This window comes from Cyprinus carpio, chromosome B4 (genome assembly GCF_018340385.1).
Source record: "Cyprinus carpio isolate SPL01 chromosome B4, ASM1834038v1, whole genome shotgun sequence".
Taxonomy (NCBI): Eukaryota; Metazoa; Chordata; class Actinopteri; order Cypriniformes; family Cyprinidae; genus Cyprinus; species Cyprinus carpio.
Window position 1 is genome coordinate 36,230,009 of NC_056600.1, and position 22,470 is coordinate 36,252,478.

The window sequence follows — 22,470 nt, forward strand, 5'->3', positions numbered from 1 at the left end:
GATCTGCTCTCCCTGACACTGAACATGATTTGTAGTTTAGAGGTGCAGATATTAAATGTCCTGTTCTGTGTGCTTGTAGTTGAGCCGCTGCACTACATTACCCAGAGTGCATCTGTGCAGGCGGCGGTTTCACCTGTGTGTCCAGGTAGAGGAGGAAGGAGTGAGCGCGCAGAGACGCAGAGCAGAGCTGAAGCATGGAGCGAGAGGATCCTCAGAACGACTCCTTCGACTTCCTCTTCAAGATCATCCTCATCGGGGACTCCAACGTGGGCAAGACCTGCCTGGTGCAGAGCTTCAAGAGCGGCCTGTTCTCCGAGACGCAGCAGAACACCATCGGCGTGGACTTCACCGTGCGCACGCTCACCATCGACGGCCGCAGAGTCAAGGTCAGAGGTCACCGCCGGTTAACACCAAGCGCTCGTGTTCCTCTCTGTGTGTGTGTGTGTGTTTGGAGCTCAGTGTGACTCTGACACCGAACCGGTTCAAGCTGCAGAACCGGATCAGCAGGTCTGTCCTCTAGACGCTCAAACAGGAAGTGCTGATCCAGATAAACATGCGCTTTGTGTTTGTTTATGTGTGTGTGTGTGAGAGAGATGAATCTGCATGAAGCTGACGTGTAACAAGAGTAACGCCTCACAAACAAGAGCTCTTCACTGAAACTTAAAAAAATACATTTCAGACAATCATTTTAAATAACAAACGTTTGAAAGTAAAAGTTCAGTGGGCAGAAAGACATCCATCACATGCTGTTTTCCTTCACAGATCAAATCTGTGGCACACTGCATACTACTCATACTGTGTACTGTGTACACTGAATACCTGGACGACGTGACCTTCCATTTCCTGTGTAACGAATGCACAGGAAGTGAAGTTTCTCTTGATCAGACTGAAAAAAGTGTCATGTTTTTACTCAAATCTGAAATGTAGAAAGTAAACGTTTTAAGACGTCACTTACGGAATGAGGTCATGTGATGACACCACACTACTGTTTGAAGTGTTTGTGGGGGAATGATGCAGGCTTCAGATGTGCATATGGTGTATGGAGAGTGAAGTACACTGCAGTGTGTAGGGTACACTCAGAAGTATGTAGTGAACATTGTGAGGTAGAAAACTGTAGTATATAGTGTGCAATAAGTAGCAGTATACACACACACATACATATATATATATATATATATATATATATATATATATATATATATATATATATATCTATCTATCTGTGTGTGTTCAGTAAGCAGTATGCTGTACCAAGTAGCAGACAGTATGCAGTGCACACTATTCAGCAGGCAGCGTGTAGTATACATTGCTCAATATGCAGTATAGTGTTAAATAGTCAACGGATGTAGTGTACTGCTCTCATGCCTATGTAGTGCTCAGTAGTGTACATTATTCCTAGTATATACTCAGCAGTAGGCAGAATGAAGTGTACAATGTTCAGTGTACACTGAGCACAAGTCAGTACGCAGTATTCAACATACAACAAGCAAAAGGCACTATGTATGCATGCAGTAATAAACAGTTTACGGGTTTCAACAGACTGTATACAGTGTACAGTATGCACCATTTAGTACACAGTATGCAGTGCAGTGTTCAGTATGCAGTATTTAGTATACAGTGTTCAACAGGCAGTGTAGTGTTCAGTATGCAGTATTTAGTATACAGTGTTCAATAGGCAGTATAGTGTACAGTATGCACTATTTAGTACTTAGTATGCAGTGCAGTGTTTAGTATGCTGTATTTACAGTGTTCAATAGGCAGTGCAGTGTTCAGTATTTAGTATAGTGTTCAATAGGCAGTATACAGTGTACAAGATGCACTATTTAGTACTTAGTATGCAGTGCAGTGTTCAGTATGCTGTTCAATAGGCAGTGTAGTGTTCAGTATGCAGCATTAAGCTGTATTTACAGTGTTCAATAGGCAGTGTAGTGTTCAGTATGCAGTATTTAGTATACAGTGTTCAATAGGCAGCGGAGTGTTCAGTAGGCAGTATACAGTGTACAGTATGCACTATTTAGTACTTAGAATGCAGTGCAGTGTTCAGTATGCTGTATTTACAGTGTTCAATAGGCAGTGTAGTGTTCAGTATGCAGTATTTAGTATACAGTGTTCAATAGGCAGCGGAGTGTTCAGTAGGCAGTATACAGTGTACAGTATGCACTATTTAGTACTTAGAATGCAGTGCAGTGTTCAGTGCTGTATTTAATATACAGTGTTCAATAGGCAGTATTTAGTATACAGTGTTGAATAGGCAGTATACAGTATGCACTATTTAGTACTTAGTATGCAGTGCAGTGTTCAGTATGCTGTATTTACAGTATTCAGTAGGCAGTATGCAGTGTACAGTTTTCTGTATGCAGTGTACAGTATTCAGTATGTAATGGATCTTTTCCAGATTTCTGGGTTTCTCAGCAGGGGAAGTCGTCATAGTTGGGTAAACTTCAGTAACAGTGAATGGAAGAGTACCACAAATATATTTTTGTGCATTTACACTTGCTTAAATAGCAAAAGTATAACTCCATGATAGTGTTTTCATGACTTTTAAAACAAAGAAGAAAAAATTAGAGACTGATAACGGCAGTCAGAAGAGAGAACAAATTTACCATCACTCCCGTAGGTGCTGTATTAGAAACTCCCTCACAGCTGCATTAGGCTAATATAAGACAAAATATAGTGTTACAAATGTACTTACTCAAAAGAAAAAATAGAGGAAACTTAGGAGGATGTACAGAGCTGATGACCATTGAAGCGCGTCATCGGTCTCGTGGAAAGGGCCAAATGTGGTGTTTAGTATGCAGAATGAAATGTACAGTGTAAAGTATGCAGTGTATAGTATGGAGTGTAATGTCCAATCTGCATGCAGTATAGAATGTTCAGTAGGCAATATGCAGTGTACAGTGTTCATTAAACAGTATGCAGTGTGCTTGTCACTCTGCAGTTGGCTTGTCAGTATTGTGGTTATGATAGCCTTATTTATTATGCAGTGCAGTGTTCAGTATGCAGTGTTTAGTATGCAGTATGAAAGGCAGTGTTCAATAGGCAGTGTTTAGTACACAATATGCAGCGTTTAGTACACAGTGTGCAGTTTAGTATGCAGTATGAAATGTACAGTGTTCGGTAGGAAGTATGCAGTATTTAATATGCAGTGTAGTGTTCAGTATGCAGTGTTTAGTATGCATTATGAAATGTAGTGTTCAATAGGCAGTATGCAGTGTAGTGTTCGGGCCACATGCGGTATACAGTGTTCAGGAGGCAGAATGTTTAGTACACAGTGTGTAGTGTGTAGTGTTGAATATGGAGTCAGCAGTTGCCAAAGGCAATAGAAGGCAAGCTTGCAACCTTTAGCCAAAACAGCGTAACAGCTAAAACTAACGCTTCCAGTTTTGGAAAGGAGACCAGAGGCTGTTTTTTTTGAACAGATGTCAATGGAGGAGAGGCTTAACACGCTGAATAAACAGCTTTTCAGAGGAAACAGCGTATCATTTAATGAATCGACACCATATCTGCTAATCTTCAACGTTTTACACTTAACAATGCTTTTGGATTTAAATGTTTTTAGAGTTTACCATGAGAAGAATGCTGTTTTATAAGAGAAGGACTTTTTTATATATATTTATGTAGTAAGACAATCTCTGGCCGTTGCTGCAGTGATCTGTGTGTGTGTGTGTGTGCAGATGCAGGTGTGGGACACGGCGGGACAAGAGCGCTTCCGCACCATCACGCAGAGCTACTACCGCAGCGCTCACGGGGCCATGATCGCCTACGACATCACCCGCAGGGACACCTTCGACTCTGTGCTCCGCTGGCTCCACGAGCTGCAGCGCTTCGGGGCTGCCAACGTGCTCACCGCGCTCATAGGTGACCACCTCTCAAACCCTGCCAGTACCTTTACACGGACAACAATACTCTTATTAAGACAACACCCTGATTAAGACAACACCCTGGTTAAGACAGTACCCTGGTTAAGACAACACCCTGATTAAGACAGTACCCTGGTTAAGACAACACCCTGATTAAGACAACACCCTGATTAAGACAGTACCCTGGTTAAGACAACACCCTGGTTAAGACAACACCCTGGTTAAGACAACACCCTGGTTAAGACAACACCCTGGTTAAGACAGTACCCTGGTTAAGACAGTACCCTGGTTAAGACAACACCCTGATTAAGACAAACACTCTGATTAAGACAGTACCCTGGTTAAGACAACACCCTGGTTAAGACAACACCCTGATTAAGACAACACCCTGATTAAGACAGTACCCTGATTAAGACAGTACCCTGTTTAAGACAGTACCCTGGTTAAGACAACACCCTGGTTAAGACAACACCCTGGTTAAGACAACACCCTGGTTAAGACAACACCCTGATTAAGACAACACCCTGATTAAGACAACACCCTGATTAAGACAACACCCTGATTAAGACAACACCCTGATTAAGACAACACCCTGGTTAAGACAACACCCTGGTTAAGACAGTACCCTGGTTAAGACAACACCCTGATTAGGTCAATACTCTGGTTAAAACAAAACACCCTGGTTAAGACAGTACCCTGGTTAAGACAGACAGTACCCTGGTTAAGACAACACCCTGATTAAGACAACACTCTGATTAAGACAACACCCTGGTTAAAAAAATACCCTGATTAAGACAGTACCCTGGTTAAGACAGTACCCTGATTAAGACAACACCCTGATTAAGACAACACCCTGGTTAAGACAACACCCTGGTTAAGACAACACCCTGGTTAAGACAGTACCCTGGTTAAGACAACACCCTGGTTAAGACAACACCCTGGTTAAGACAGTACCCTGGTTAAGACAGTACCCTGGTTAAGACAACACCCTGGTTAAGACAACACCCTGGTTAAGACAACACCCTGGTTAAGACAACACCCTGGTTAAGACAACACCCTGATTAAGACAACACTCTGATTAAGACAGTACCCTGGTTAAGACAACACTCTGATTAAGACAGTACCCTGGTTAAGACAACACCCTGGTTAAGACAACACCCTGATTAAGACAACACCCTGGTTAAGACAGTACCCTGATTAAGACAACACCCTGATTAAGACAGTACCCTGGTTAAGACAACACCCTGATTAAGACAACACCCTGGTTAAGACAACACCCTGGTTAAGACAGTACCCTGGTTAAGACAACACCCTGGTTAAGACAACACCCTGATTAAGACAACACCCTGATTAAGACAACACCCTGGTTAAGACAGTACCCTGGTTAAGACAACAACCTGATTAAAACAACACTCTGATTAAGACTATACCCTGATTAAGACAACACCCTGATTAAGACAATACCCTGGTTAAGACAATATTATGATTAAGACAACACCCTGATTAGGTCAATACTCTGGTTAGGAATCTACCATGTAAACTGAGGTTTCTTATTACTTACTAAAGTCACAGATCGAATTAAGACGTGGAGTATTCCTATTTTAGTCGCTTTATAGACATGTACACACTTTAATCACACTGTTACTGTTGTGTAGGATTTTCGCCGCATTCTACACACACAGCAGTGTTCAACCTTTTGACAGCAAACAAAAGAGCATGGCTTCAACAATGCCATCGTCTGTTTGCACATATAGCATGACAAATAATTAACTGCACTTGAAGCTTTCTTAAAATTAAAAATGAAACACCCAAAACTGTATGTGGCATCATAACGAAGACGAACTGTTGATACGTGACATTCTGGAGGGGATTAATCGATCTGTGTACTATAACATGTAAAACGGGAACATGAAAGGAATATTCTACAAGCAACTCATGTAAACATCTTAAACATGACATTGTCTTGTTCAGAATGAGGTAAACATTCAGATTACTGATGTCCATGTAAGCGTAGTCGCGGGTCTGTTTCTAAAGCTCCTCTGTCTCCTCAGGTAACAAGCGTGACCTGGAGGCGGAGCGACAGGTGCAGTTTGCGGATGCCTGTAAGCTAGCGGAGGAGCAGGGCATGCTAGCGGCTCTGGAGACGTCAGCGCGGGAGAAGCAGAGCGTGGAGGAGGCGTTCGTCATGATGGCACGGCAGCTGCTGCAGCAGAACGGCCTATGCGTCACGCCGGACACCGACACACACGTGCTGCTGCGCACTAACTCTCGCGCCATCGTCAGCGGGCCGTCGCTAGCAGAGCACCAGAAGCAGCAGCCCTGCCAGTGCTGATCGCAACACAGGGGGCCGTTCACTCAGAGCACGTGCTTGCATTACAATGCACTGCTTTACATTCTTTCACTATGTATATACTATGACTGGTGCTTCGCGTCTTGCACATGAGTGTCGCATTTAATTTTTTGTCGTTTGCCTTTATGAGGACTAGAAGAAGTGAGGTGGGAAAGAGAGGGGGCGGAATCGGGAAAGGTCCGCAAACCGGGATTCAAACTCGGGACGCCAGAAGCATAACAGCGCTATATGTTAGCGCGCTGCCCAGAGCGTCACGTTTTTTAAAGAACTTCAACTTTTACACACAGCAGACCAATCAGAAGACCCTGGAGGCGGAGCAAGCATTGCATGCTTTTGTTTACAGGAGCAGGTTGCCATGGCAACTGTTTTATTTGAAGGCAACATGGTGAAGGAGTTTTTCCGAAACCACGTCTCGCGTTTTATGCGTCATCTCACGTTTAGTGTTTCTGCTTGCATGTTTCCTGTGAATAAATGAAGTCACTGCCGTCAACACTGAAGAAAACAATCCCAATACATCTGAAGAGTTTTATTAATATTAAAAATCACTATTTATTTAACATCAGTGTGTTTTGCTGTAGTGTGCAAGAGCTGAAATATTATAAATGTGATGTAATTACAATTTACACAGTGATTTTATTTTAACAGACTATTGTTATCTTTGCATCTCCAGTGAATGCAAGTTAAATCAAGGTTGTTTGTGCTGGAAAATGAGACGCTCGCACTGAGGAAGAGCATCAGGTTCTGTAGCGCAGTGACGTTGTTTTGCACACATGTGGATGAACGTCTCTATAAACGTTCTCCGTCTCAGTGGACGTTCATGTCAAACCCACAGGAAGTGACTGATGTTCATCAGCTGACAGCAGAGCCACATAAAGGCCAGGAATGGATCACAGATTTCCTCATTGTGTTCCTCCATCTTCTTGACAATAGCTATGTTTCCATCCACCTAAAAGCCAAGATGTGCATAAATTCTAAAAACTTATGTGCGCCATTGAGTAGGATCAACTTCTTTATCTGATAAGAAAAAATGTGCATAAACTACGATGGAAACATTTACTGAATAAATTCCACCATGCTCATCAAAAGTCATGTGATGGGATAACTCGATGAACCAGCGGACCGAGCTCGATCACAGCATCTGAAATGCTGTTTTGGTCGTTCTGAAATGCCTGAGCAAAGTTATCAAAGTATTTCTGTATAATTGTTACATGACCGTGTTCCTGAACAACTGGCACTGCATTTATTGTGTTCAATAAAGTAATTCATCCATCATATATGAAAATTATTATATTCAGTGACTTCTAGTTTTCTGAGTGATATTTAGTGCCAGTTTATCAGAAAGTGATGATTTTGTTCTCTTTGACTTGTTGGACGGAAACAGTGGTTTATTCGCAAGCGTTTTACGTGATGTGACAATTTTGTGCATAATTGTGGATGGAAACATGGCTATTGAACATTTGATTTAGTTTGGTTTTCAATCAGTGTATTTCGTTGTTATTTTTATTGTATTATTTTGGGGCTGTGTGTGCTGACTTGATTTAACATTTATTAAAATAAATCGATCATTGTTCATGTTTAATGAAGATGGGCTGTCAAGGTTTGAATGTGTGTATCAAAATTGATTTTGTATTTTTTTTTCTCATGTTTTAAAATTTTTATTTAGTGTCACTCCTCCACACTGTTATATTCAGGTTTTTTTTTCTTTTTAACTACTAAACAACCACAACTACTAAAATCAATTCACATCCCTTTCAAAATGTATATTTTGTAATAATATTTTACAATATTACCAATTTAACTGAATTTCTGATCAAATAAAAGCAGCCTTGGTGAATCCTAAATTTTTAAACGTTTCAAATGTATTATGTATATAATAAATAAACAGATGCATAGATTTTGATTTCTTCCTTCCTGAATAACGACAACAGCGCTGCACGAACAGAACAAACGTTTAATAGGGAACAAGCTGAACACATGGTTTTAAAACAGGAACATGAGTATAAAACATGATAAAACACGTGTGGGTCACACCAGCCTGAGCTTGAGCATGGTCCTCCAGCGGTCCTTCAGGTTGACCGCAGTGCGGCCGGTGAAGGGGAAGGAAGAGCGGATCTTCTCCCAGTGTCCCGCGCCGAAGCGCCGCACTCCCTCCTTCAGCCACTCTGACTCCTGCACCGTCCACATCTGACACACACACACACACGTGTTAGTGCACACTTCACAGACACACACACAGGAGCGACTGATGGACATACACACCTTCCTGCTGTACTTCTTACTGGAGCGACCTGAAACAGACAGACGTGAAGCAGAAACATGAGTGTATGATCACATGAGCGGCTTACATCATGCATGTGTGTGCGATTATGAATGCAATATTGCGTATCTTGTCAGTGAACTACTGCTCTGTGTATTAAATGCCGCTCCATCTGAAAGCACCTGATGGAGATTTACTACTAATCACAGAACCGGCTTTACTGACGAGATGCGCATGACAATCACATTTGAATATTTGCACAGCCCTGGTTTAAGGTGGCAAATATCAGTGTTAACAGTACTACACAGAATATGGAGAAAACCAGCACAAAACACACTATATCATACCACAAAGTACTGTCTAATCATCATTAGCAATGGTAATTATGGATACTAATATGGCACAGCTAGTGTGTGCACCTGAAGTGGCGCTGAACAGTGACTCCTCGTCGCTCCAGTTCTCGTGTGTCCCGGACACGTCCTGCCATCTGGCCCTGAGACAGACACACACACACAGTTCTAAACCCCTTCTCACACACACACACACACACACACACGTGCTCCTGTCACACAGACCTCCTCCTCTTGTGAGCTCCTCCCGAGGACGGAGAGCTGCGGCGGCGGGGCGTCTGCGGTGCAGGAGACGAGTTGTGATCCTCAGACTCGCTGGACACAGTCACGCTCCTGAGGAGAAGACACATGTCACATACGGCCCATCAGAGCCCTGAGGAGGAGGATGCACAGTCGTGAACACACCTGTTGTGCCTCTGCGTGTCTGTGGCGCTGGGACGGGCAGGAGTCGAGTGCTGAACGCATGAACCTCCATCCTCCACCTCCATCACACACTCAGACTCACTGTCAAACACACACACTGTCAGACATCCAAAACAACACCACACATCCAAAACAACCCAAAAATGTAAGTGTCTATTTTACCATAATTGAAAACAAATCATGTTCATCACATGGCGCCACACCGGCTGATTCTAAATTCAATGTACTTCTCTGCAGTGCAGTGTGTGATACTCAGCGAGTGTGTGACAGGCTTCCTGTACCTGCTCTGGTTCTGTGTGTCTCTGGCTGAGCGTCTGACGGATGCAGGGCTGCTGGGATGAGCAGGACTCGAGACCAGAGCTGATTCACCCACACTGAAACACACACACACACACACTGCAGTCAGCAATGAAAACAGCTGGTGGGGGAAAACAGTCCCAGTCCTCACCTGTGATCGCTCTTCTGCTGCTGTTTGTGTCTGGATGAGCGTCTGCTGGACGGAGGAGACGTGGCGTGATCCTCAGGCTCCACATCACTGGACAGGACGATCCTGCGGGAGACGGCGCTCAGTGACTCTAAACACACACGTGTGTGTGTCTGTGATGAGGACGTACAGTCATAAACGCACCTGCTCTGCCTCTGTGTGTCTCTGGCTGAGCGTCTGACGGCCGGAGAGCTGCTGCTGCTGCTGCTGGGACGAGCGGGAGAGCAGACCTGAGCTGATGAACCTCCATCATCCTCCACCTCCACCATCACACACTTCGACTCCCTCAAACACACACAGGAAATCAAGACATGATCACCAATAATCACAATCCTCATTTAACAGAGCATACGTGAAACTACAATACTAGTAACACATTTCCTGCAGGAACCCACAGAGAGTCTCTCCAGAGTCTAATCGAGGACGGTGTTGTGTTGTCACATGCATGAATCACGAGCTGCTCGTGTGTAAATGAACACGGTGCAGTGCTGTCAGCGTTTAATCACTCCAGAGCACAGTCCATCACAAACACCTATAATCACATCTCCATCGCTGATTACCGTCTTCATTAAGACTTTCTCTAATAATGATACACTTCCAGTTTACAAACAGCTGAACTCGTCTGCCTGGACACTAGTGATCAGCTCGAGTGAACATGTACAGAAAGACCATTGAAGCTTCGGTGCTTTTGGGAAGTGAAGCTCAGTGTAGTTCCTCGTGGCTCTTATAAGACTGCTTTATAGAGTTGGACAGTATTAGTACTGTGAGAGAATGACGAGGTTCATTCAGGGAACAATGAACACGAGTGTCATGAACCTCACTAAAACTGCCATGAGTTTGAGCAAGTTTGTGCTCCGTCACATTAATTATTTATAGTCTATTTTTTAAATCTTAAAATCTATTTTATACACCATCATTTTCGTTTCTATAACGTGTGAATATATCCTCTATCGTATTCTAGAACAAAAACAATCAGCGCGCCTTGTTATCACTAGTTTTATTTTGATTTCCCGAGTCCGCTAGTAGCTTATAGCCCATTAGCATCACCAGCGTGGTTGTCGCTAAACCCGCGTGCATCACTAATACTCTATTCACACACATTACAAATGTTTGTCTACCTTTGAGTGCAGGTGACGACACGTTGCTGGAGGCCGTGGAGAAGCAGATTCGGGTCCTGGAGCAGAGGCAGTCCCAGCTGAGAGAGCGGAGAGCCGCGCTGGAAACCTCCCGGGCTGACGCTCACAAGTCCAGGGTAAGTATACAGCGCGCTGCTAACAGTCCCACCACCTCCACCCCGTGTGTTTCTCTGCACAGGCCCGGTGCACCCAGGACGCGATCTGCCCAGATGTCCTTCACGCCGGCGCCGGGACACCACGGACCCTGGGTGCATCCGCAGCGGAGGACGCGAGCCAGGCCCCGGGCGACGACTTCTCCCCCTCCGGTCTTCGAGATCTCCACACGGAACCGCTTCTCTCCCCCCTCCGCGAGACGGAACGCGACGCTGTGATCGTCGGAGACTCTATTGTCCGACACATCCGTGCTACGTTAGCCGAAGGTAAAGTGCACACTCACTGTGCTCTTGCTCTTGATGTTTCTGCACAGATACCCGCAACCCTGAAGGTCGATGAGAGCCCTGGAGTGGTTGTGCTGCACGCCGGGATTAACGACACCACGCAGCGGCAGACGGAGACGCTCAAGAGGGACTTCAGGAGCCTGATCGAGACGGTGCGCAGCACAACGCCCGCGGCGACAATCATCGTGTCAGGACCGCTGCCCACGTATCGACGAGGACACGAAAGGTTCAGTAGACTTTTTGCTCTAAATGAATGGTTATTGTCATGGTGTAAAGAACAGAAACTGCTCTTTGTTAATAATTGGAATCTTTTCTGGGAGCGACCTAGGCTTTTTCGCGCTGATGGCCTGCACCCCAGCAGAGTCGGAGCGGAGCTGCTCTCGGACAACATCTCCAGAACTCTACGCTCCATTTGACTAGTAAGCCAATTCTCAAATAACTGCTATGATGGCTTTTGTTCTACCCGCTTAAATAGAAGTACTTGCGCTGTCCAATCTATTAAGACTGTGTCTGTTCCCCGAATAGTGAGGTCAAAATATAAATTTAATGTAGGATCTAGAAAAAATCTTATTGTGATTAAACCAGAAAAAAGTAAGATAAATGAACAAAAACTATTTTTAAAGTTTGGGCTCATAAACATTAGATCACTTAGACCCAAAGCAGTTATTGTAAATGAAATGATCACAGATAATAGTTTTGATGTACTCTGCTTGACCGAAACCTGGCTAAAAACCAAATGATTATATTGGTCTAAATGAGTCTACTCCACCAAACTACTGTTATAAACATGAGCCCCGTCAGACTGGTCGTGGGGGAGGAGTTGCATTAATATATAGTGATATTCTCAATGTTACCCAGAAAACAGGATACAGGTTTAAATCATTTGAAATACTTATGCTTATTGTTACACTGTCAGATATGCAAAAGAATTCTATAGTGTCTCTTGCTCTGGCTACTGTGTATAGACCACCAGGGCCAAATACAGAATTCCTAAAAGAATTTGGAGATTTCCTCTCAGACCTGTTGGTTACCGCTGATAAAGCGATAATTTTCGGAGATTTTAACATTCATATTGATAATACAAATGAATCATAAGCAATACCTAATAATAACTCATTAAACCGATATTAATGACATAGATATCGTACCTCAAAGTCTCATCGTTTTAATCATACGCTAGACTTAATTATATCGCATGGAATCGATATTACTGACATAGATAGCGTACCTCAAAGTGATGATGTTACTGACCATTTCCTTGTATCGTGCATACTGCGTATTGATGATAATAACTATATAGCTTCGCGTTTTCCTCCGGGCAGAACTATTGTTCCAACCACTAAAGACAGATTCACAAATAACCTGCCTGATTTATCTCAACTGCTCTGTGTACCCATAAACACACATGAACTAGACAAAATGACTGGCAACATGGGCACTATCTTCTCTAATACATTAGAAGCTGTTGCCCCCATCAAATTGAAAAAAGTTAGAGAAAAACGTACTGTGCCATGGTGCAACAGTAATACCCACGCTCTCAAGGAAGAAACTCGTAGTCTTGAGCGCAAATGGAGAAAAACGAACTTGGAAGTTTTTAGAATTGCGTGGAAAAACAGTATGTCCAGCTATAGACAGGCTCTAAAAACTGCCAGGGCCGAGCATATCCACAAACTCATAGAAAACAACCAAAACAATCCAAGGTTTTTATTTAGCACAGTGGCTAGATTAACAAATAACCAGACGCCACCAGATCTAAATATTCCCTCACAGTTAAATAGTAATGACTTTAGGAATTTCTTCACTGATAAAATAGATAACATCAGAAATACAATAACAAATGTAGATTCTACAGCATCTAATACTTTAGGTTTATCCATCGCACCCAAAGATAAACTGCAGTGCTTTACAACTATGGGACAGGAAGAGCTAAATAAACTTATCACTGCATCTAAACCAACAACATGTTTATTAGATCCTGTACCCACTAAATTACTGAAAGAGTTGTTACCTGTAGCAGAAGAACTGCTTCTCAATATTATTAACTCGTCGTTATCTTTAGGTCACATCCCAAAACCATTCAAGCTGGCGGTTATTAAGCCTCTTATTAAGAAACCACAACTAGATCCTAGTGAACTGGCAAATTACAGACCCATTTCAAATCTTCCATTTATGTCTAAAATTTTAGAAAAAGTTGTGTCTGCCCAATTGTGCTCCTACCTGCAAAAAAATTATCTATATGAAGAATTTCAGTCAGGTTTCAGGCCCCACCATAGAACAGAAACTGCACCTGTTAAAATTACAAATGACTTGCTTCTTGCTTCAGATCAAGGCTGCATCTCATTGCTAGTTTTACTTGATCTTAGTGCTGCGTTTGACACCATAGATCACAACATACTCACAGATTGATTACAAAACTATACAGGTATCCAAGGGCAGGCTTTAAGATGGTTTAGATCCTACCTGTCCGATCGCTACCACTTTGTTTATCTAAATAGGGAGTCATCTCATTTATCACCAGTAAAATATGGAGTGCCACAAGGATCTGTCCTAGGTCCTCTGCTATTTTCAATATACATATTGCCCCTTGGTAATATCATAAGAAAATACGGGATTAGTTTCCACTGTTATGCTGATGATACTCAACTATATATCTCAACAAGACCAGGTGAAACTTCTAAATTATCTAAGCAAACAGAGTGTGTTAAAAATGTAAAAGATTGGATGACCAATAATTTTCTCCTATTAAATTCAGATAAGACAGAGACATTACTTATTGGACCAGAAAACATTACACAGAATCTCGTAGACTACAATTTACAACTAGACGGATGTACTGTTACTTCCTCTACAGTCAAAAATCTGGGTGTTATATTAGACAGTAACTTGTCTTTTGAAAATCATATTTCCCATGTTACAAAAACAACATTCTTCTATCTTCTAACATTGCCAAGCTACGAAACATGTTACCTGTTTCTGATGCAGAAAAGCTAGTTCATGCTTTCATGACCTCTAGACTGGACTATTGTAATGCACTTCTAGGTGGTTGTCCTGCATCCTCAATAAACAAGCTACAGGTAGTCCAGAATGCAGCGGCTAGAGTCCTTACCAGGTCAAGAAAATATGATCATTTTACCCCAATACTACAGTCTCTGCACTGGCTACCTATTAAGTTCTGTATCAGTTACAAAATATTATTACTTACTTATACTCCTGCGTACCTAACTAGTCTTCTACCACGCTACAATCCATCATGCTCCCTAAGGTCACAAATAAACTTGAATTGAATTAAAACTGAATGAGAAGCTTTGAACTCATGTGAATCACCTGTGAACGCTCTTCTGCTGCTGTTTGTGTCTGGATGAGCGTCTGCTGGACGGAGGAGACGTGGCGTGATCCTCAGGCTCCACATCACTGGACAGGACGATCCTGCGGGAGACGGCGCTCAGTGACTCTAAACACACACGTGTGTGTGTCTGTGATGAGGACGTACAGTCATAAACGCACCTGCTCTGCCTCTGTGTGTCTCTGGCTGAGCGTCTGACGGCCGGAGAGCTGCTGCTGCTGCTGGGACGAGCGGGAGAGCAGACCTGAGCTGATGAACCTCCATCATCCTCCACCATCACACACTTCGACTCACTCAAACACACACAGGAAATCAAGACATGATCACCAATAATCACAATCTCATTTAACAGAGCATACGTGAAACTACAATACTAGTAACACATTTCCTGCAGGAACCCACAGAGAGTCTCTCCAGAGTCTAATCGAGGACGGTGTTGTGTTGTCACATGCATGAATCACGAGCTGCTCGTGTGTAAATGAACACGGTGCAGTGCTGTCAGCGTTTAATCGCTCCAGAGCACAGTCCATCACAAACACCTATAATCACATCTCCATCGCTGATTACCGTCTTCATTAAGACTTTCTCTAATAATGATACACTTCCAGTTTACAAACAGCTGAACTCGTCTGCCTGGACACTAGTGATCAGATCGAGTGAACATGTACAGAAAGACCATTGAAGCTTCGGTGCTTTTGGGAAGTGAAGCTCAGTGTAGTTCCTCGTGGCTCTTATAAGACTGCTTTATAGAGTTGGACAGTATTAGTACTGTGAGAGAATGACGAGGTTCATTCAGGGAACAATGAACACGAGTGTCATGAACCTCACTAAAACTGAACGAGAAGCTTTGAGCTCATGTGAATCACCTGTGATCGCTCTTCTGCTGCTGTTTGTGTCTGGATGAGCGTCTGCTGGACGGAGGAGACGCGGCGTGATCCTCAGCCTCCACATCACTGGACAGGACGATCCTGCGGGAGACACAGATCTGTCAGCGCTGTGAATCAATCTCAGACAGAATCGATTCCTCGATTCAGTGGCTTTGGGAATCCACAGGCTGGAACTGATTCCACCGGTCCTTCTGAACTCTGCGTGGTGAAGATGTCTGATGTCGACGCACCTGTTGTGTTTCTGTGTGTGACGAGCAGGAGTGCAGATCTGAGCTGGTGAACACTCACTGAAACACACACACACACTGCAGTCAGACACTGGACGTTACACAACATGATGACACGATCTGACATGAGACCCGCTGCTGAACCTGCTGTGGTTGTGTGTGTCCGAGCGTCTGACAGGCGTCCGGACCTCAGGATCGTCTGAGTCTGGGCCGCTGGGAATGACGATCCTGAAACACACGCTGCCTTTAGAGAAGAGCTCACAGCACATTCACAGCTACAAACACAACCACACGAGCACTCAGAAGATTATCAGCGTCTCTGCTTCTCACCAAGCCTGCATTTATTTGATCCAAAAACAGTAACACTTTGATATTTTTTACTGTGTGAATCTCTGTTAAAGTGTAATTTATTTCTGTGATGTGCAGCTGTATTTCCAGCATCATTACTCCACTCTTCAGTGTCACATGATCTTCAGAAATCATTCTAATATGATGATTTATTATCAATGTTGGAAACAGTTGAGTGTATTTTTTTTCAGGATTCTTTGATGAATAGAAAGATCCAAAGATCAGTGTTTATCTGAAATGAAAAGCTTTTCAACATTGATAATAATCAGAAATGTTTCTTGAGCAGCAGATCATCATATTAGAATGATTTCTGAAGATCATGTGACACTGAAGACTGGAGTAATGATGCTGAAAATACAGCTTTGATCACAGGAATAAATGTCAGTTTAACAGATGTTCACACAGAAACCAGCTGTGAGCAGGAAGCTGGAGCTCTTTAAAGTCTGACAGGTTTAATGGTTGTGACTCTACTGTTCCTCTGTGGTTTGGTCACAGCTGTGGTCTGTCAGAGTGAGGGTCAGTGACCTGTGAGGCGAGCTGATCTGCGTCTCCTCCTCCTCCGCGGTGCTCAGCTGGCTGTCGTCCTCCTGCACCAGGCGTGAGATGGTCATCCCGGCGTACGGCGGCTCCGGCTGCTCCCTGGGCGTCTCGGACAGAGCCAGGTGCAGCTCAGGGCTCTCCTCCTGCTCCTGCTCCTCCTCCAGCTCCTGCTGCAGCTGTGTGAAGGAGACGCTGACGCCGTAGCGCTCGCTCAGCACGCCGTACACCTGACGCAGGCTGTGCAGACTCAGACGCGCACACACCCCGCTAACACACACCAGAAACAAGAGCACACACACCAGCGCACATTTAACTCTTTATATTCACACGCTGTCTAAGGTTAGTGAATGTGCTCAGCTCTTTTTATTGGGTTTCTTTTTCTTTAAATAACTCCACTAAGCTTCATTTTTATTTCAGTTTTGTAATTCAACTTCTTATATTTCAGAGTTACCAAGACAGCATTTCTAAAGTTCATTTAGGTTTATTAACTTAGTTTTTTTAGTCTAATATTTATAGTTCATTTGATGGTTGTAATGAGTGCACATCAGACGGTTTACATGCATATCCACATTTCTATTTCAGCATTAATTATTCATTATAAAACACTATTTTAGTAATTATTCAAATTACTTTTAAAGTTAGTTTTTACTTTCATAGCTTCAAAGCTTTAGTAACTGCTTTTCTCAAAATATTAATCATTTGTATTAATAGCTTTATATATATAAACGGGGCAGCTGTGGCCTAATGGTTAGAGATTTGGACTTGTAACCAAAAGGTCGCAGGTTCGAGTCTCGGTGCTGGCAGGAGTTGTAGGTGGGAGGGAGTAAATGAACAGCACTCTCTTCCACCCTCAATACCCATGCATGGCTGAAGTCCCCTTGAGCAAGGCACTGAACCCCCAGTTGCTCCCCGGGCGCTGGATATAGCTGCCCACTCCACAAGTTAAGTGTTCACGGTGTGTTCACTTCTCACTGCTGTGTGTGTGCACTTGGATGGGTTAAATGCAGAGCACCAATTTCGAATATGGGTTACCATACTTGACAAATGTCACGACTGTTATATATATATATTTTACATTGTATATTTCAAGTAATTTTAATTACAGTTTGAGTTTTAGTCATTTAGTTATGCGCTTTTTATATATATATATATATTGCAATATATATTTTATCCCAGTTTTATCTCTTTAAATATTTCAACTTTTCAGTTAGTTGGCAAGGAAACATTTTTAAGTTTTTAAGTGGTAATTTAGTATTATTTGCACACTATTGTAGAATTTATGCATATTTTCAATGGGCTTTTATGTTTATAGCATAAATAATACATATATGTAATTGTATATTGATATTATATAGAGATGTAACGATGCCATTTTTATAGACTTTCAATTTAATGAAAAATAACAAATGAAAACATATATAATCATAATCTATGACGAAAATACTATTATAAACTAGATTAGAGGATAATTTAGCAGCAAAAGTTATTGTAGAAAAATCATGAGTGCACAATTTGATCAAATCTAAACATTCAGGTAAATCTGGTTATTAAGTGGGGAACAGATAAAAGTGAGTAAGTGTGCACTAGTGACGTCTGACTCGTGCTGTGTGAGTTTACCCATGATGCTCTGCGGCGGCGCTGGTCTTCTGTCTGTCCTGTGAGGACGAGGTGACGGGCTCAGAGCTGATGCCGGGGTGTCCGGAGCGCTTCAGCATCTGCACACACACACACACACACACACACACACAGGGTGAGGAGAGGCAGGCGCGGGAGCGTCAGAGGCGAGCGAGGAGAGAGGGGCGCACCTGCAGGAGGAAGGGCTCCGGCACGCGGTACAGCCGCTCGATGAAGTCCAGCATGTCCTGCTTGAAGTCAGCGTAGGAGCTGAGCTGCAGCACCGAGTGAGAGGAGCGCCGGCGCCGGATCAGGCTCTCGAACAGCTTCTTCTGCACACACACACAGAGACAGAGACGTCACACCCCAGACTCACAGCAGCACACAGCAGCTCCGTCAGCTCCTCACCTTCCCGGCCGAGTCTGCAGCGTCGCTGAAGTGTCGCAGCAGCACCTCCTCGGCCCTCGTGAACTCCCCGCTGCGGAGACACACCATGATCAGCTGCACACAGACGGAGAGACACGGTCAGGGTGTGGACAGCCTTCTGAGAGAGAGACTCAACACCTTTCAAATGACTTTCAGCCGTTACAAACAGCTCTGAAAAATGATCTAAATTAAACTATATAAACAATGGGATGACCAAAATATCGTTTTGTGGTAAACAAACACTTACACACACACATATATGTCAGAATTATAATCAGTAGATGGCAGCAGAGGAGCACTTATTGGCTTATTAGTCATTGATTTCTATGTTTTGCTTTATATTATAAATGTTTAAATCACTACTATAAAATACCAAATCATCAAGAAATCAAATTTTGTCAAACTTTTTTGTGTGTGAAGTAAGAAGAGTCACAAATAGCTTTGAAAAACAAACTTTTCTTCAATTTGCGGCCGAATGAGACGAAGAGCGATCGGTTGCTGATCTGTGTGATACTACAGAAGAGCGCTGCAGCTCATTTAACACGAGAAGAGCTTTGATAAGAGCAGAATACACGAGGCCTGACCGTCTCGATGATGGCCTGCTTGACGCGCTCCTGCTCCCGCGGGGGGACGCTCATGTCCCGGCAGATGCTCTCCAGCACGCTCACAGCCGACTCCAGAGGGGTCTTGGGCTCCTCAAACGTCAGATCTGCACCAGAAACACCCATCGGTCACAACTAGACCGTGATTTCAATCTTAAAAGAATTTGCATAAAGAATGGGCATCATTGTGTTTTTGATTTTTTCTTCTTTTACTTAAGGTGATGTAAATTGAATCATTATATATTTTATGGTATTTACACAATAATATTATTTTGTATATGTAACTGTGCATTTTATTGGTGCGTAGATGAGTAGTGGTGATATTTATTTTGCACATTTGAAGTGCTCCTAAACAATCAATTAAAAAAACCAAACAAATTAAACTAAAAATAAATATACATACAAACTAACACACATTCAGAAATTGATTCAAAAAGTCAAAGTACTTAAATTAAAAATAAAGCTATGTATACACTTGCATTTTTGCGACACTACAAGTTTTTAATTTTACAACAGAACGTCTTTGTATATTCACAAATCTAGGGAGCGTCTCTAAAGTTACATGTGAAACTACTGTACACTTCTCTAACATCAACAGCATGCAAACAGAAGGACTGACAGTCATGAAAACAACTGTTAACTGTTCATCCAGGTGTCAGCTATAATACACAGCTCTTATATCTTTTGATAATTGTGCAATCAAGTGCATTACGACTTGTTCAGAGAATCTTTGGTTACATTTCAGAAGGTGTCAAAGGACGCCAAGCACAAATTTTATTTAAGAATGCTAATAATCCCAAAGTGTTATTTGACACAATCAATGCGGCTGTAAATCCCTATCACAATACAGAGTTTTCTCCTTTGTCCAGAGTCAAGAAAATATCATCGAGCACCTTCACCAGTGCTGTGCCTTGACTTAAAACCAGACTGATCTCGCGTCTGGAATCTTGGGTTGGCCTAACAGTATTTCATCAAAAACTCCCAGTTTCCACTTAGTGTGCGAGCGACTAAAAGACACCCCCTTGGCAGCTGCCATCTCTGACAAGGTTAAAAGCCTTGGGTTCATCTTGGACTCTGAGCTAAAGATGGATAAACAAATACATTCTGTGGTTAAAGCTAGTTTCTTTCACTTAAAGCTCAAAAACCAATACCTTTTCTATCTCCGACAGATTCTGAGAGAGCTATTTCTGCAGTCGTTTTCTCTAGAATTTAACATTATAATTCAACTAATAAAAAAACTCATAAAAAATTCCAAAACACACAAAAAAAACAAACAAAACTCATCAACCACACCCAATAAGAACGGCTCAGGTCACACTGAGATCCTTGAACTGGCTGCCAGTCGAGTATAGATCACTGTTCTGGTTTTAAAAGCACTACATAATCTGGCACCAGCACACCTTTCTGAGCTGTTGTCTGTATACATCCCATTACAGTTTACTTGAATAATTATGAAAGATATAAGAGGTGTGCGTTATAGTTGACACCTGGGTGAACAGTTAACAGTTGTTTTCATGACTGTTAGTCATTCTCCTTGCATGTTGTTGACTTTAGAGAAGTGTACAGTAGTTTCACATGTAACTTTAGAGACGCTCCCTAGATTTGCGAATATACAAAGTCCAAAGTCAAGCCAGCTTTACTCCAGAACAAATACAGGAAATACATCGTGTAACAGTCAAGTCTGCGTCCTGATCCGCACACTATCCGTCCTGCATTCAGTGTGATATTAGTAATTTCAGTACTGTTTAGAGCAGACAGGGTGGATGCTTGGACGCGCGTCACTTCCGCTCACTCACCGAGCTTGTCCCCGTTGTTGATCCGGGACAGGAACTGCATGCAGCGCAGCTTCACGATCATGTCGCTGTGTCCGTCGACGGGCCTGACCACCAGATCTGAGAGACAGAGACACACACACACACACACACACACACACACACACACACACACACACACACACACACACACACACACACACACAGCTTCAGTGAGCGACACGCGCACCTCTGACGCGGCGCGCGGATGTAAACAAGCGCACTCACTCTCGATGATGCTGGTGAAGTGCGTGAAGGCCGTGTAGTCCGCGTCTCTGAAGGCGCTCAGCGCCTTGAACACGTAGTAGTCGAAGCCCCATCGGTTGATGATCTGCTCGTCGCTCAGAGAGCTCACTTTACTCGCGGACGCGCTCATTCTGGACAGCGTTTAACCGCGACACACGCGCTTCCCGCGCTCAGACTGCAGCAGAGGGCGGAGCTCGGCGTCAGGCGACGCCTCTGATTGGACAGAGCGACGTCGACGCCATCAGCGTCGTTACGTCAGGAATAAACAGCTGTTGATTTCACGTTCTTTGTTGTTTATGATTTGTTGTCATTATTATTGGTTATTATTTTCTGGATTTGTATGTGATCCCTTGACTATGTTCCTTTTTTATTGTCTAAGCAAAAACCTTCTGTTTTAACAACAGGTGAAGGAAACCGTTGATAGATGAGCCCCAGTAATAAAACTGATCATAAACTTACTTCTCTTATAAAAGACCTGGAAATATAATAATGATCTTCTGAAAGATGATAACTTAATGCCTGTGTTACAAATATGGCCAGATATATTTTGGAGGATTAAATGAAGGATTTAAAAAAGGGCTGTCAAATGATTAATCACGATTAATCACATCCAAAATAAAAGTTTTATTTACATAATATATGTATGTGTACAGGGTATATTTATTATGTATATATAAATACACACACATAAATTATATATTTAGAAAATATTTACATGTATATACATTTATATATTTATATTCTTATATTTTATATTATATATAAATATATTTAATATATAAACATAACATATTCTTCTTAAATATATACATGCATGTGTGTATTTATATATACATAATAAATTTACACAGTATACACACATATATTATGTAAAATTCAATGTGGCACTTGCCATTTCTGAGTGTAAATGGTTTCTAAAGCAAATTAATTTAAAAATAAATGGGAATTTTTCAAACACAGCAGAATTGTATTTACATTTTTGGGAACAAATTGAGAATGCTCTTTATCATATGTTCATTGAACTGTTCCTGTAACACTTCGTCTGCTTGTCACAACTCATATTTGTTATAATTCTTTATTTGTGACAAACCCCAAATTAATTTTAGAAGGTGTTGAGCTAACGGAGAAA

General features: G+C 42.5%; 2 protein-coding genes across 7 annotated transcripts; one reads left to right on the forward strand and one right to left on the reverse strand.

Annotated features, from left to right (window-relative positions):
* Positions 1-26: 26 nt before the first annotated feature.
* Positions 27-8,051, forward strand: LOC109051149 (ras-related protein Rab-19-like). 2 transcript variants are annotated; one of them, XM_042722559.1, is made up of 3 exons: positions 27-386; positions 3,681-3,858; positions 5,912-8,051. In XM_042722559.1, the coding sequence occupies exons 1-3, from the start codon at positions 195-197 to the stop codon at positions 6,190-6,192; spliced, it is 651 nt and encodes a 216-aa protein (XP_042578493.1). In that variant the 5' UTR covers positions 27-194; the 3' UTR covers positions 6,193-8,051. The 2 variants fall into 2 exon arrangements, with proteins under 2 accessions (XP_042578493.1, XP_018924248.1); XM_019068703.2 differs by having other exon boundaries at positions 32-386; positions 3,675-3,858.
* A 90-nt stretch (positions 8,052-8,141) lies between these two features.
* Positions 8,142-21,575, reverse strand: terfa (telomeric repeat binding factor a). Of its 5 annotated transcripts, XM_042722554.1 has the most exons (20): positions 21,324-21,569; positions 21,081-21,176; positions 19,267-19,391; positions 18,665-18,757; positions 18,448-18,588; positions 18,260-18,357; positions 16,628-16,909; positions 15,899-15,982; positions 15,758-15,814; positions 15,507-15,608; positions 14,802-14,933; positions 14,622-14,723; positions 9,869-10,009; positions 9,689-9,790; positions 9,522-9,614; positions 9,223-9,321; positions 9,043-9,150; positions 8,887-8,960; positions 8,470-8,498; positions 8,142-8,394 (listed from the first exon to the last, which is right to left on the reverse strand). In XM_042722554.1, exons 1-20 carry the CDS (start codon positions 21,469-21,471, stop codon positions 8,236-8,238), a joined length of 2,265 nt encoding a protein of 754 aa, XP_042578488.1. In that variant the 5' UTR covers positions 21,472-21,569; the 3' UTR covers positions 8,142-8,235. The 5 variants fall into 5 exon arrangements, with proteins under 5 accessions (XP_042578488.1, XP_042578489.1, XP_042578491.1 ...); XM_042722555.1 differs by lacking the exon at positions 9,522-9,614 and having other exon boundaries at positions 21,324-21,571; XM_042722557.1 differs by lacking the exons at positions 14,802-14,933; positions 15,507-15,608 and having other exon boundaries at positions 21,324-21,575.
* Between the last annotated feature and the right edge of the window lie 895 nt (positions 21,576-22,470).

What these genes read in the sequence shown, in the direction of transcription:
- LOC109051149 (XM_019068703.2), top strand. Translation starts at nt 195, where the DNA reads ATGGAGCGAGAGGATCCTCAGAACGACTCCTTCGACTTCCTCTTCAAG. An exon ending in TCGACGGCCGCAGAGTCAAG is followed by an intron (nt 387 to 3,674) that starts GTCAGAGGTCAC and finishes GTGTGTGTGCAG; the next exon opens with ATGCAGGTGTGGGACACGGC. An exon ending in CGTGCTCACCGCGCTCATAG is followed by an intron (nt 3,859 to 5,911) that starts GTGACCACCTCT and finishes CTGTCTCCTCAG; the next exon opens with GTAACAAGCGTGACCTGGAG.
- terfa (XM_042722554.1), bottom strand. Translation starts at nt 21,471, where the DNA reads ATGAGCGCGTCCGCGAGTAAAGTGAGCTCTCTGAGCGACGAGCAGATC. An exon ending in AGCAGGCCATCATCGAGACG is followed by an intron (nt 18,758 to 19,266) that starts GTCAGGCCTCGT and finishes GTCTGTGTGCAG; the next exon opens with CTGATCATGGTGTGTCTCCG. An exon ending in GTAAGAAGTACAGCAGGAAG is followed by an intron (nt 8,395 to 8,469) that starts GTGTGTATGTCC and finishes TGTGTGTGTCAG; the next exon opens with ATGTGGACGGTGCAGGAGTC.